Here is a 16138-nt window from a genome sequence, read left to right as displayed (position 1 = left end):
GTGAGGTTAGTTTAGTCTAACCTTAGTCTAACAGTTTGTTTAATTAAAACTCTTAAGTGATTAATGGTGTAGGATTCTCCAGTTACTCTCATTTCCTATGCCATGTAATTTTGAAACTTTTTTACTTTTGAGATAAAATGGTTGCAAAGCCTAGAGACAATCACAGATTATAACAAATTCCAAAGAGATTTCAAATTCTTTTATATAACTAGATTTTAAGCTTTAAATTACACAGAAGCCATCTGTTGGAGTTTAGAAATCTTGCTACACGTGTGTTTCTTGTAATGGAATTTCATCTGCAAGTCTTCTTGTTTACGTCTACCACTTCAACATCAATTCCTCTCCTCACTAGGACTCACTTTAGGGTTCAGTGCTGCAGAGTGACAACCACTGCAAATGGGATCTGATGCAAACAGCATTCCACAGCCCTTCTCACTACTGATGTGAGAAGCAGAGTACTAGGTTACCCTATCCTTATTATTCAGACCAGCAATCGGTCCTCAAAGGTACCAGTTCTTACCAGGAAAATGTACTGCAACTATCAATATTATAAACATTGCTTTCAAAAAATAAGACCCGTTAATTACAAAGATTTGAAAGTCAATTTACAAGTGAATAAATAAGGGGTATTGGTCGGAGAAGGCAATGGCACCCCACTCCAGTACTCTTGCCTGGAAAATCCCATGGACGGAGGAGCCTGGTAGGCTGCAGTCCATGGGGTCGTGAAGAGTCGGACACGACTGAGCGACTTCACTTTGACTTTTCACTTTCCTGCATTGGAGAAGGAAATGGCAACCCACTCCAGTGTTCTTGCCTGGAGAATCCCAGGGATGGGGGAGCCTGGTGGCTGCCGTCTATGGGGTCACACAGAGTCAGACACGACTGAAGTGACTTAGCAGCAGCAGCAGCAAGGGGTATTGGGGAAAATGGGGAGCAACCACTGAGAGGTGCTTCCTTTTGGGGTGAAGATGTTCTAAAATTGACTGTGGTACGGGCTGCACAATTCTGCAAACATACTAAAGCCAATGCATTCTAACATTAAATGGATGAACTGTGTGGAAGTGGAGTATATCTCAATAAAGCTGTTATTTTAAAACATGAATTGTCAAATGTGATAAAATATTAACAACCAATAACTGTTGGGTATAGGTGATTCGTACCTGTGGGTACCCATCTTTACTTTTTACTTTTGAGATGTAATTTACTTCCGAGATGAGATTTACCCATCTTTAATTCTCTTTACTTCTGAGATGTTTGAAATTCTTCACATCTTTAAGACTGTTTCATTTTGGGGGGTACAGTACACTTAATAAGTGAGAAAGGTACTCTTACCTGTATGAGTTCGAACATGCTGAACATAATTGTTTTTTCTGTCTGAAAAATAGTTGCATTTTCCACATGTGTAAACTTTCCTTGGAAAATGGTTTCTCAGGTGTTTCCTCCAGTGATATTCACTCACTGTGGTGTACGTGCATATGATACACTTGTAGACTCGCTCATTGTCCCCGGCTCGGGTGTGATGTTTCAGGTGAGCAGTATAGTGATCATAGCGATTGGTATTGTAGCCACAGCGGTCACAGCGGATGGGGCCCTTGGAGAAATCGCCCTCTTCCCCAGTAGAAGAGCCGGATTCCCTGGCTTTTGCTTGCTTCTCGGCACTTTCCTCCACAAAAAATTTCTTGGCGCTGTGAACTCGGATGTGATGCACAAACTGCTCTTCGGATTCTGCTTCATACTGGCATGGTTTACAGCGGAAGGGTTTGGTCTTCAAGTTCTTGCACTTGTCCTCTGCTACGGGTGTTTCCTGAGGAACGTCTTTATTTGAGCTGTACGTTTCTGAGGCAGCTGCTACCTCAAACACAGGCCGTGGCTGCACAACACTGAGTTCCAAACTTTCCAGTTCCATGTTCTCCAGCCCACTGGGTTCGCCTTTCACCTCAGGAGACTCCTCAAGTCCTTCTCCATCACTATCTGAGAAGTTGCTATCCCCAACAGGCATCAATTCTGCCATCTGCCTTTCTTCGCCAACCAGGTAATCACAGCAGCCGCCATTTACTTCCCCAGTTAAGGCCACGTTTGCCAACATGATGAGCTGAGGCGCAGCCAGTTCAGCTCGAGAGAGATCAGGCAAGTCATACATGTCGTTTGGCAAGGCCATGCCCATGGTGCCACTGCCGGTGAACAGCCCTCCTCCTCCGGAAGACTGCCCCATTACCTGGGTGGCCATATCTGTGCTCTGCATTCAAAACAAAACAAAACAAAACACACAAAAGCACCAGTTTAAGCACAACGTTTACCAGTCTAAAACAAAATATCACTGTAGTTCTTTGTAACTTAAAACAATACATTTTCCCACATCATCTTTAAACTCAATCAGCTTCATTAACTACTGAAAGTCAGTCTTTAAAATCATTTTGTAAGTCTAAACCCTCTTTACTGCAGTCATCAAAAAATTTTCTGTAACCCCTACAAGAAATTCTATCAAGTGTTTGACACAACTCATCCATCAACCAAATCTACCAACGGTGTGCCTTTCCTTAAGCACTTTTACTGTTTCTGGTGGAAAAATGTAAGTAACCTTCATTTTCAGTGCTAATTAAAATTAAATTGACCTTTGTACAAATGGGTTAGAGGCACCAACCCCCAGTGAGGTTAAAAATCTCATCTTTTTGGCTCCACAAAAACCAAGAGTACCAATAATCTACTGTTAACCACAAGCCTTAAGGATAAGTCAGTAAACATGTATTTTGCATGTCACATGCATTTTTATAATAGATACATGAAAAAGTTAAGAAAATCATAAGGGCTACATTTCCAGTACTGTATTTATAAATACAGTCAGTTTACATTCCCTGTATACAAGATGAATTACACCTGTAATACTTTTACCAATACTGTATGATACAAAATACTGCAGATATTATACATATTACTAACACTAGTCATCAAAATAGAAAAGATATTGTGAAAAAGAAATTCATACTCATTTACAGTTATAACAAAGCACTGATAACACTGAAGCAATGATATGACTGCTTTACTGAAATCTACTGCGATCGATAGGACTGCTTCGCAGTCGCCAAGCCGATATGCAAATAAATGAGTCATAAAAATTTTTATGGCATATAGTGTAAGGTATTTTCATAACATAGTATTTGAAATAGTTTTTTTTTTAACTGCATATATGTATGATGGGCTGATATGCTGTTTCTCAAAAAGCATATAGTAATGTAATTATTATATATTTTTTTAATTTATTTTTCTATGAAGACCTACAAGACCTTCTAGAACTAACACACAAAAAAGATGTCCTTTTCATTATAGGGGACTGGAATACAAAAGTTACAAGTCAAGAGATACCTGGAGTAACAGGTAAATTTGGCCTTGGTGTATAAAACGAAGCAGGTCAAAGGCTAACAGAGTTTTGCCAAGAGAACACACTGGTCATAGCAAACACCCTCTTCCAACAACACAATAGAAGAATCTACACATGGACATCATTAGATGGCCAACACCAAAATCAGACTGATTATATTCTTTGCAACCAAAGATGGAGAAGCTTTATACAGTCAGCAAAAACAAGACTGGGAGCTGACTATGGCTTAGATCATGAACTCCTTATTGCCAAATTCAGACTGAAATTGAAGAAAGTAGGGAAAACCACTAGACCATTCAGGTATGACCTAAATCAAATCCCTTATGATTATACAGTGGAAGTGAAAAATAGACTCAAGGGATTAGATCTTATACACAGAGTGCTTGAAGAACTATGGACAGAGGTTCCTAACATTGTACAGGAAGCAGTGATCAAGACTATCCCTAAGAAAAGGAAATGCAAAAAGGCAAAAATGGTTGTCTGAGGAGGCCTTACAAATAGCTGAGGAAAGAAAAGATGCCAAAGGCAAAGGAGAAAAGGAAACATATCCATTTGAATGCAGAGTTCCAAAGACAGCAAGGAGAGATAAGAAAGCCTTCTTCAGTGATCAGTGCAAAGAAATAGAGGAAAACAATAGAATGGGAGGATCTAGAGATCTCTTCAAGAAAATTAGATACCAAGGGAACATTTCAAGCAAAGATGGGCACAATAAAGGACAGAAATGGTATGGACCTAACACAAGCAGAAGATATTAAGAGGTGGCAAGAATAAACAGAAGAACTATACAAAAAAGATCTTCATGACCCAGATAATAACGATGATGTGATCACTCACCTTGAGTGAATCCTGGAGTGCGAAGTCAAGCAGGCCTTATTAGGAAGCATCACTACCAACAAAGCTAGTGGTGATGGAATTCCAGTTGAGCTATTTCAAATCCTAAAAGATGATGCTCTGAAAGTGCTGCACTCAATATGCCAGCAAATTTAGAAAACTCAGCAGTGGCCACAGGACTGGAAAAGGTCAGTTTTCATTCCAATCCAAAAGAAAGGCAATACCAAAGACTGCTCAAACTACTGCACAATTGCACTCATCTCACACACTAGCAAAGTAATGTTCAAAATTCTCCAAGCCAGGCTTCAACAGTACATGAACCGTGAACTTTCAGATGTTCAAGCTGGATTTCGAAAAGGCAGAGGAACCAGAGATCAAATTGCCAACATCCGCTGGATCATCGAAAAAGCAAAGTTCCAGAAAAACATCTACTTCTGCTTTACTGACTATGCCAAAGCCTTTGATTGTGTGGATCACAACAAATTGTGGAAAATTCTGAAAGAGATGGGAATACCAGACCACCTGAGAAATCTGTATGCAGGTCAGGAAGCAACAGTCGGAACTGGACATGGAACAACAGATTGGTTCCAAATAGGGAAAGGAACACATCAAGGCTGTATAATGTCACCCTGCTTATTTAACTTACATGCAGAGTACATCATGAGAAATGCCAGGCTGGATGAACCACAAGCTGGAATCAAGATTGCCGGGAGAAATATCAATAACCTCAGATATGCAGATGACACCACCCTTATGGCACAAAGTGAAGAACTGAAGAGCCTCTTGATGAAAGTGAGACAGGAGAGTGAAAAAATTGGCTTAAAGCTCAACATTCAGAAAACTAAGATCATGGCATCTGGCCCCATCACTTCATGGCAAATAGATGGGGAAACAATGACAGACTTTATTTTTGGGGGCTCCAAAATCACTGCAGATGGTGACTGCAGTCATGAAATTAAAACACGCTTACTCCTTGGAAGAAAAGCTATAACCAACCTAGATAGCGTATTAAAAAGCAGAGACATTACTTTGCCAACAAAGGTCCCTCTAGTCAAGGCTATGGTTTTTCCAGTGATCATGTATGGATGTGAGAGCTGGACTATAAAGAAAGCTAAGTGTCGAAGAATTGATGCTTTTGAACTGTGGTGTTGGAGAAGACTCTTGAGAGTCCCTTGGATTGCAAGGAGATCTAACCAGTCAATCCTAAAGGAAATCAGTCCTGAATATTCATTGGAAAGACTGACACTGAAGCTGAAACTCCAATCCTTTGGCCACCTGATGTGAAGAACTGACTCACTGGAAAAGACCCTGAGGCTGGGAAGGATTGAAAGCAGTAGGAGAAGGGGACGATACAGGATGAGACGGTCGGATGGCATCACCGATTCTATGGATATGGGTTTGAGTAAGCTCCGGGAGTTGGTGATGGACAGGGAAGCCTGGCATGCTACAGTCCATGGGGTCACAAAGAGTTGCACATGACTGAGCGACTGAACTGGACTGAAAATTTATTTTCGGCTGTACTGAGTCTTCGTTGCAGCGTGTTGGCTTTCTCTAGTTTCGACAAGCAGAGGCTGCTCTGTAGTTGCAGTGGCTTCTCTTGTTGCAGTGCTGGGGCTCTAGAGCCCAGGCTTTAGTAGTTCCAGCCCATAGGCTTAATTGCTGCTCGACATGTGGGTAGGATCCTCCCAGACCAGGGACTGAACTTATATCCCCTGCGATGGCACCCCACTCCAGTACTCTTGCCTGGAAAATCCCATGGACTGAGGAGCCTGGTGGGCTGCAGTCCATGGGGTCGCAAAGAGGCGGACACAACTGAGCGCCTTCACTTTCACTTTTCACTTTCATGCACTGGAGAAGGAAATGGCAACCCACTTGTGTTCTTGCCTGGAGAATCCCAGGGACGGGGGAGCCTGGTGGGTTGCCATCTATGGGGTCGCACAGAGTCAGACACGACTGAAGCGACTTAGCAGCAACAGCAGAACATGAATTCTTAACAACTAGACCACCAAGGAAGTTCCAGGTAATGTAATTATTCAAAAGCAAAATTATACAACAGTAGAAAAACTAATACCTTTCTCAAGTCTTGCACACAATGAATTCTTAGGTAACAATGGTGATGACACAATGTCTTCCAGCTCTTGGTGTACAATTACTAGATTTTTTACAAGACACTTATACACATACATGACAGATAAGTTTATTAACTGAACGGTGTGATTAACATTTATTAAGCAGAGAAGTGGATCATCATCAAGGTCTTCATCCTCCTGTCTTCTGTTGAGTAGGGGGGTTGGGGGAGGAAGGGTTGCTCTTGCTGAGTCAGGAGTGGCAGTCAGAAGAGGCAGAGGAAGTGTAAAAGAAGGCAGAAGGAGGTGCAGAGAGAGAAGAGGTGGAGGAAGTGGAAAGAGGCGAAACTTGAGAGAAAGATATCTTAAATTTCTGTCCAAATTTTCCTTTTCTACTTCTCTAAAAATGTTTCAATTTGGTACTAATCCTTCTACCAAGGGCTTTAGTTTTAGTGTCTGTATCATACAAGGGGCCAAGCTGTAAAAGAAGTCAAAAGCAATCTTCAACAAAAGGAACCTTGCTGCCAGACTGTCTAACGTCAATTTGTTTTCTGGCGCTGCTTCTTCCATGTCTTTTTCCTTATAGTCTTACACTGGTTCTAAAGGACTCACCTCCAAATTAACTTCCATTAATTACTCTGGTATGCTATCTATTAACTCTTGAATATTCCCAAAATATGTATCATGAAGCCTTTCATCCACCTTTTTCCAGTATCCACTATCTCTTTCATGACTTCCTTGATTGGCTGTGGTAAATCCTGTGAATTCATGCACAAGACGTGGACAGTCTCTTCTAGCAGAAATTTGTATTAGGCTTGATGGCCTTCATAGTTTTTGCTATCACAATGATAACATCTTCAACAGTATGGTCCTTCTAGACTTTCACGATGTTCTATCAGGGTTGTCTTCCACAGCACTGACAATCCTTTCTATGGAGTACCATGTGTAATGACACTTCAAGGTCCTTAAGATACCTTAATATAGGCTTTATTAAAAGACACTGTGTTTGGGAACCACTTTGACAGACTTCCCAGGTGGTGCTAGTGGTAAAGAACCTGCCTGCCAATGTAGATGTAAGAGACCTCGGTTCAATCCCTGGGTCGGAAAGATCCCCTGGAGGAGGAAATGGCAAACCAGTCCAGTATTCTACCTGGAGAATCCCATGGACAGAAGAGCCTGACAGACTGCAGTCCATAGGGTCGCAAAGAGTGGGTCGCAAAGAGTGGGACACAACTGAAGCAACTTAGCACACACGCATGAATACCATTTGACACCTTCAATGTTGAACTCATGGGGTTAAGGTGGCCAGGGTCACTGTCCAATACCAAAGAATCTTAAAATGCAGTCCCCTTACTGCGAAGTACTTCATAATCAGGGATAAAGCATCAATGGAACCAATTTAGTTAAGTATTCTCATTGCCCTGGCCTTCTTATTATACAACCAAAAGAATAGTAACTGGTGTTTATCTTTAAGGATAGTGAGCTTATGAAGTTCCCTGGTGGCCTAATGGTTAGGGTTCTGGGCTTTCACTGCAGTGGCCAAGGTTCAGTCCCAGGTGGGGGAACTGAGATCGTGCAAGCCAAAAAAAGAAAGGAAGACAAAGAACGAAAGAAAAACAATTCCATTAAAAAAAAAAAAAAGTGGGCTTGGCAGCTTTATAGATAAGAACAGTCCTGATCAAAAACTCAATTTGTACAAAACAAGCTAGTCTTCAACCAGCCTTAAATCCAAATTAATGCTCACTTCTCTTCTTTAGTAATGAATGAGCTTTTTGGCAACTTTTTCCAGACTAGGGCACATTACTCTGTATTAAAAACCTGTTTAGGCAGACAGCCTTTCTCTTCAATAATTTTGTTAACAGCATCTGGGAACTCAAAGCTGGTTCTGCTATCTTGATATTTTTTCAGTCAAAACTCTTTCTAAAATTACCAAACCATTCTCTGCCAGCATTAAAGTCTCCAGATTTAGAAACTTCATTTTCCTTTTGCTTTAAATTGTCATACAATAACTTCACTTTTTCTCGAATCAATTTACTCTATAGGTATGCCTTTCATAACTATACCCACATGAAAAATTCTTTTTTTTTTTTTTTTTAAGGTTACATCACACAGCTTGGTGGCTTGTGGTATCTTAGTTTCCCAACCAGGTATTAAACCTGAACCCTCAAGCAGTGAAAGCACGGTGTCCCAACCATTGGACAACTAGGGAATTCCCAAAAAGGCATTTTTAATATCAGACAGAAGGCATATTACAAAAAGTGTAAGGCTTTCATGTCTGCTGGCAAAAATGCAGAGACAGTCTCCAAATTTCTTTTTTTTTTTTTTTTTTGCAATAACCCTTACACTAGATTCACTGATCTTGAAGTGGTGGGTAATGGAAACTGCAGAACTTGATATGGTCAATATCAAGCAATTTAACTTTTTCTTCCAATGCCATGACTTTACTGCTTGGGATCATTTCCAGCATCACCAGTGGCACTTTATATGGGTCCCATGGAGTCATTCAAGGTTTCTGGTATCCCACTAAACACAATGAAAAACACTCAGGAAATGGGAGAGGTGGCTTTTTTTCTGCAAGCACAATTTACTGGAGAGAACTGCTCACCCAGATATGATTAGACTTACAAGACGTTTTAAGTGGATCCCTCCAAACACTTGAGGCTCACCAAAATAGCAACAACAGGTAGCTATGAAATGATTACAGACCCACAGTATGGACCACAGTTAATATGCAGTTATGGGTGAATGATTGATCTTTACATTTGTTTACATCTCTCTGGACAGGAATGGTGCCATTACAGGTGGTCTGTAATTTTTGGTAACTTTTATTAGATTTGTATACATTTTACAGTAGTCAATGATAAAATACATTATCTATGTATACTTGATACATTCATGATGTACCTTTTTCTAAATTTTCCATATTTCTAGGCTATGTGTATCATCTGTAAACTTCTGCAAAATGTTGCAGATCTATGAGAAATTTTCCAATATATTTCTTGAAAAAAATCCATATAAGTGAACCCATGCAGTTCAAATTCCTGTTGTTTAAGGGTCCAATGTACTTTGAAAAAGTACATAATACCATTAAAGTATTACTTAAGTTTCTTTTCTTGATGATCTGTTTAAAAGTAAACAAAAATTAAATATCTTTTTTCCTGTGAAAAGGGAAGTTTAGTGTATTTAAATATACATAAATGAAAACACAAGAGCTTTCAAATACCCATTAACTGAATAACTCATCTTCAAATCAGCAACTTTCTTGCCTTGTGTTTGATCTGACTCAACGGCCTAGAGGAGCCATAATAAAATCTCTTTGAAAAAACGTTGGGCTTTTCAATAAAGTGTCTTAACCTCATTACTTTCCAACCTAAAAGGTGTTAATTCTCAAATTAGATGTTCTCTTGCGAATTAGAAAAAGCAAAGTGGCAAGGGCTCAAAAAATTTTACACCCAAAATACCAAAAGTAATCAGTTTAACCCAAGCGGATAAACACAAACTCGTTGAGTCATAGGTACCAACGAAAGTCGGAATCAAATGCCATCACACAGCAAAGGCTGTCCAAGGCCTTAACGAAACAGCCCAGGTGACTCGTAATTCCTAATTCTCCCCAAACCCTAACAACCATTCCTACAGGCATTTCAACGTTGCTCAGGAAGGCCGTCTGCGCACAGCCCGAAAGCCCAACGTGCCACTCGGATCCTACGTGCTGCCTTCACCAGCGCCGGCCTCGGCCGCGGCATTCCTGACTGAAATAGGCATTCGGCCATTTTCTCAAAATACGTACCAAACACAAAGCAGCTCTTCGCAAATTCCGGCGCCCTCGCTTCCCCTCGCCTCGGCCCGCTCACTGCACCATCGACACACCAAGTCGTCCCGAAGCGTCTCCTGGGCTCCCCACCACTGAAGACGGCGAGACGAGCAAACTCGGGGCGCCGTTGGGCCAGACCGAGTCTTCCCAGTCCAGGCTGCCCCCTCCCGGCCCGCGCGCCCCAGTCCGGGAAGAGTGAGGAAAGTTGCCGCCTCGTCGTCGTCCCGGCTCCTCGCCCGCCCAGGGCTCGCCCTCCGCAGGGGGCCGGGAGCCTCCGCGGGCGCCCTCCCGAGGCGCCGGGCCCCGAGGGCCAGAGGGGGCCCCCCTGCGCCCCGGAAGTCTGAGGCTCACTCCCCCACGGCGCCCCGCGGGACTCGCGCCCCGGCCCCGCCGACTCCGGCGGCCAGACGACCCCGCACGCAGGGCCTCGGCGGCCTGGCCGCCCGAGCGCAGAAATCGCTGTCCAGCCCCATTGGCGGAACCGCCCGGGTCCCGGGCTGACTCAACCCGCCCGGCCGCACTCAACGGCGCCTTCCGGCGAAAGGGAGAGGCCGGGGAGGGAGGAAGACGCGAGGGCCGCCGGCAGGCGAGGGGCTGCGGCGGGACTCGGAGCAGAAGGAGCACGAGAGGAAGTTAGTTTCAGGACTAGGGCCCCAAGCAGCTCCGCTCCCGGCCTCAGGACAAGACATCCCCGCTCCTGCGCCCGCGCGGACGCGGCGGCCCGGCCTCGACTGGGGAAGGGGTCCTGGCGCCGCGCCGCTCTCCACCGACGCCCCCGGCCCAGCCCCCCGGCGGCGACGATGTAACCCGATCCCGCCCGGCCGCCCGCCCCCGCCCGACGCGGCGGTCGTCGCCGCCGCCCGAGCCACAGTATCTGCAAATCAGCCCTGGACAGCGCCTCGCTCCGCGTCCTTCCGCGCCCTCCCCTTCTCGCAGCCACGGCCGCCCGGCCGGCCCGCCGCCCCCACCCAACCATGTCTCAGATCGCGCCGCGCTTACCGGCCTTTCTGGGCGAGGAGGAGCGACGACCCGCGTCGCCGCTCCTTCACGGACTACTTTTCTTTGTTGCAGGAGTTTCGGGGGAGGGGAGGGTGACGGTGGAAAAGTTGGACGCTGGGCTCGTCGAGGCCCGCGAAGACCCAGTGGGGCAGCAGAGTGTTCAGGCCGCTGGCTCTCGCCCTGCGGTCCGGGCCGCCGCCGCCGCCACCCACAGCAGGCTCTGGGACCCCAGGCCTCGGCGGCGCTTACTCTGCTTCTGCGCCCTGAGCTCGCGGGAGCCGCACATTCCAACACAGGAGGCTGCGCCGCGCACCCGACCCGCGCCGCCGCCGCCACTCCCGGGACACGCCCCCTCACCGCCCGCGCGCGCCCGCCGGACACGCCCCCTCCGCTGCCCTCGCGCGTAGTCGCCTAGCGCGCCCCGCCCCTGGGCGAAGGAGTCTGTTGGGGGCCCGGTCTTTGGATGGGGGAGCGCCCAGACGTAGCAGCACCTAGTTTCCCCAGTGTCTCGAACTCGGGCTCTGAGGTCAGAAAAGAAGCCAACCCCGCTACCTTTGTTGATTTCCTTCATGAACTAACAACAGAAAAGTTATCCCCCAGCCCTGGAATGCACGCAAGAGACTAGCACTCTTAAAAGGAGCGCTCTTACAGGCTTTGTCACCTCCCTTTCAAGTCTAAAATGCTTGAAAAATACCTTTCAGAATCTCTTCTGATCTCCACCCATAGCCACCCTTAACTAATTAAGCTTCGTTTTGAGTCTACATTAACCAAAAAAAAAAAGCTTTCCAAATTTTAAGCTATAAGCCAGGAAAACAACAAAAAACAAAAAGAACAATAACAAAAACGCAGTAAGTTGTGAAAACAAAGTATTTCAGGAACGAAGTGGATTCAAAATTGTGAGAATGAGGATAGACGGGACAAGTCCCTAGACGTGGAAGGTATCAAGTCATTCAGTCTTCAAAGCACCATTTCAGTGTAGCAGTTACCCTCAGATTACAGAGGGTAACGAGGGTGGTGAGGACTTCAAGGCTGTTTCCTGAGCCAGTTTTGGAGAGTAACCTGCGTGCATGTTTATAAAGTGGAGTAACCAAGCCTGCTACTTGGCACACAGTAATAGGCTAGAAAGAGGGAGGGAGGGAGAAAGAGAAAAAAAATTTCTTTTTGCCCCAGAAATGCCTAAGTATTGTAATTCACAGCTATCCTCTGAAATGTAATGACTCTCTTAAACTCCTTAGTATGGCATTCAAGGCCCTGACTACCCAGATAAAGATAAGTTGGACTATCACTAATAGTATAAAAGAGGTAGCAACAAGTGCTTTGGGGGTTTAGAGGAGGAAGCGAAGTGAAGTCGCTCAGTCGTATCCGACTCTTTGCGACCCCATGGACTGTAGCCTACTACGCTCCTCTGTCCGTGGGATTTTCCAGGCAAGAGTACTGGAGTGGGTTGCCATTTCCTTCTCCAGAGGATCTTCCTGACCCAGGGATTGAACCCAAGTCTCCCACTCTGTAGGCAGACGCTTTAGCTAGTTTCTAATAGGATCTAGAAACAGTCACAGTAGATGGATTATCTGATCTGGTCTTGAGAAGTGGGAAAATTTCAACAGGTGGGAAATAGGGGAAGGAACATTATACACAGTAAAAACAGCAAGCTCAAAAAACACCTGAGACCTACCTCCTACTCAGTTTACCCAGTTCCTTCTCTTTCAAGTTCCTTTACTTTTTTATGAGAGAGCTGCCACACTCTATGTTCCTGGTCTACTCCTTAGGAGCCCTGTCTAATTGTTGACAGTACATTATTAAATAACGTACAGGGTCAAATGAAAAATGGAATAAAGGTCCTCCATGCTTAACTACCAAAGGTTTTGATTTGTTGTTCAGTCGCTCAGTGGTGTCCAAATCTTTGTGACCCCATGGACTGCAGAATGCCAGGCTTCCCTCCCTGTCCTCCACTATCTCCCGAGTTTGCTCAAACTCAAGTCCATTGAGTAGATGATGCTCCAGCCATTTCATTCTCTGTCACCCCCTTCTGTTGCCTTCAATTTTTCCCAGCCTAAGGGTCTTTTCTAATGAGTCAACTCTTTGAATCAGATGGATACAGTATTGGCACTTCAGCTACAGCATCAGTCCTTCCAATGAATATGCAGGGTTGATTTCCTTTAGGATTGACTGGTTTGATCTCCTTGCTGTTCAAATGCAAAATCCCCCCCATGAATCAAACTTAAGACGCATTCATTTTCATTGATCCCAAAAGAGAAAGAAAGAAATGCAGGAGGGAATGGTGAAAAAAAAAAAGAGCTGGGGTAGGGAGAAAAAAATTAAAGGAAGGAAAGGAAGAAAAAAAACCTTTGTAGGCCTGGTGCAAACTTTTTCTTTCTTTCCTTTTTTCTTTGGCCACTCTATGCGGCTTCCCGGGTAGCTCTAACGGTAAAGAATCTGCGATTCGGGAGACCTGGATTCGATCCCTGGGTTGGGAAGATCCCGTAGAGGAGGGCATGGCAACCCACTCCAGTATTCTTGCCTGGAGAATTCCATGGACAGAGGAGCCTGGGGTCGCAAAGAGCCGGACACAAGTGACGACTACCACATTCACTTTCACTTTCATGCGGCCTGTAGACCAGGGATTGAACCTGGCCCCTGGCAGTGAAAGTGCCAGGTTTGAACCACTGGATGGTCAGGGAATTCCCTAAACTTTTCTACCTTTATTCACTTTAAAAAAAAAAATTTTTTTTTAAATCCATATAATGCTTGCAGGATTTTTTAGATGCTGTAACCCTGGGAACAAATCTGGCCTCTGTCACAGCCTGCAAAAATATAAACTTTTTCCCCTTTTTCATGTCCAAAAAAGACAAAAATGAAACATTTCTTTTTAAAACTTACTAGATAAATATCCTTCATTTCCTCAGTCTGACTGCTTACTGGAAATGTTTTATTAATTGGGCATTTATTCCAACATACTGTGATGCAAATAAATGAATGACAAATAGGCAGCTGCATTCATTTAAAATTAGCAGAGGTCCTTGTTTCAGAGATGTCATATTCAGAGTGACCCAAATCATCATGACGTGAAGGCCATAGGTCAAATTTAAGGCCAAATTTATAAATTAATAGGAACTCTCCTTGGGGGAAGCTGGTTCTATAAACTAATTACTAATTGCTTTTCAAGAGGCTGTATTTTACTTTGCTGTATCCAAAATTTAAGATCTTTTGAGAAAAAAAATAAAAGACTTTGAACTGTGACTGAGTTCTGTTGTTTTTTTGTTTGTTTTAATTTTTTTGGCTGACTCACAGTATATAGGATCTTAACTCCCTGATCAGAAATTGAACCATCACAGAGTTCTAACCACTGGACCACCAGGCAAATCCCTCAAATGCTTTTTATTCTGTTAAATTTTGAATCTAATGCAGGTATTTCCTAAAACAATCATATATGTATTTTTTCAGTTCAATATACCTGGCAGCCCTTGTTTCTTCTCTGCAGCTTCTTTTGCACTCTGTGGGGAAACCCACCAGTGTAGGCCTTGAGCCACACTGGCTTTAGGACTGTTGGTGTCTGGGGACTTCCCTGGCAGTCCAGTGGTTAAGATTCCACAGGTTCAACACCTGGTCAGGGAACTAAGATGTCACTTGCCATGTGGCACAGCCAGAACAACAACAACAACAAGATTAATGGTGTCTGAAGACAGATTTAAGGCCAGGTCTAGCACTGTTGACAGCAACTTCATCTACCCTTGCTGCCAGTTGAGCCCCAAACTTTTGTTCTGGTTCTGGTAATCAGAATACAGTCTTATCCATGACAGTATCTAAAAATGCTGAGAGAAGGGAAGGAGGGGAGCCAGGGAGCTCTGGAAGGAGCTGGGCTCCTCCTGCTTCTCCTCCTGCTGTCTCAGGCAGCCCACATGACATTTTGCACTACTCTCCCCTTGCTCCTCTTCCCCTCAACTCCCTGGCCTCCTTGAACCCTGGCTACTAGAACTTGCTGTTCTTTATCTAAAAGACTATCCAGTACCTCTCTGTCCGTGCAAGCTCATTCCCTCCCCTCCTGGGTCAGATGGCAGCTTTTTCTCAGCGGCCACAATCTTTAGGATTACAGCTCCTCCCCTTTGCACCCAATCCTACTGTCCTTCCCTGCTATTAGCATTTATTGCTAACAAACATGCCATGTATTTTATTTATTTACCATTTATTGTTTATCTTTCCTTACTAAAACTATCACCGCAAAAACAAAAAAGAGTAGACAGCATTTGGCACATACCAGCCAAACATGTCTGCAAGAGTTAAATAATCTTGGTTATTCTTTAGGTGTTACTACTGACAAACACTTGTAGCTGGATTTGTCCTTCACAAAGCTAATTATTATCTGATTCCACATAAATTATACTCTGCACCTGACATTTTTCTCCCCCTACACTCTCTAGTAGGATTCTGTATCTCAAAAGGAAGAAGTTCTTGGCCTATAACTTCAGGGATTACCAGATCAGGTTGCTGAGCCGCCTGACTCCAGCTTTTGGCTGTAAACTTGCAGGAAAGAAAAAAAAATTTATATATATATACATACACACAAGACCTTCATGAGAGTATAAAACCTTTCCCTATTTCCCAGGGGAGAGGGGCTTAGTTCTTGAGGTGCTAGCCTGCTGTGTATTCCTCTGTGCCAGGCAAAGATAGAGTCATTTTCCTATTTCCTCTGAATTCTGTCTCCATGTTCTTTATTCAACACTGGTGGACAGGGGGCCAAGATTTTGGGAACAGAACTTAATGTCCAAAAGAACAAAGAAATTAGTCCTTATCTCCAATGCCTATAATGTGGTAGTTGCTCAACATGTGTTTGTTAAATTTACAGGATCCCAGCTTGGTGTCACAATCTCTCACAGTGGGGCCCCTTGTACCCCCAGTTCAACACCCATCACAGACTTCCCTCATGCTGAATGCTGGCCTACCTCTTTGCCCCCTAAAATATTTCCTTTCAATAGCTATTTGTTGAATGGGTTAAAAAATGCTCTTAGGTCACTGGTTCCTCTGTACTGCCTTCCTGTTGAAAATCTCCATTCCTGCTCT

At 44.1% G+C, this 16138-nt stretch overlaps 1 protein-coding gene across 3 annotated transcripts in view; it reads right to left on the bottom strand.

The window, feature by feature from the left end:
- Window positions 1–16138, bottom strand: part of RESTA (RE1 silencing transcription factor A) — a 148377-nt gene that overhangs the window by 12797 nt on the left and 119442 nt on the right. The window contains exons 1-2 of one of the 3 annotated variants that reach the window (XM_002688267.6): window positions 11084–11372; window positions 1333–2236 (exon numbers count right to left, since the gene is read on the bottom strand). In XM_002688267.6, coding sequence (XP_002688313.2) covers window positions 1333–2227 — 895 coding nt within the window. In that variant the 5' untranslated portion in view covers window positions 2228–2236; window positions 11084–11372. Of the gene's footprint in view, window positions 1–1332; window positions 2237–10060; window positions 10740–11083; window positions 11373–16138 lie in introns of those variants that run through there. The other 2 variants (XM_005207998.5, XM_059887772.1) reach the window with 2 other exon arrangements.

The sequence above is a fragment of the Bos taurus genome, chromosome 6, assembly GCF_002263795.3.
Source record: "Bos taurus isolate L1 Dominette 01449 registration number 42190680 breed Hereford chromosome 6, ARS-UCD2.0, whole genome shotgun sequence".
NCBI lineage: Eukaryota > Metazoa > Chordata > Mammalia > Artiodactyla > Bovidae > Bos > Bos taurus.
Note: the sequence above shows the minus strand (reverse complement) of the source record. Positions and strands in the feature narration are given on the sequence as shown.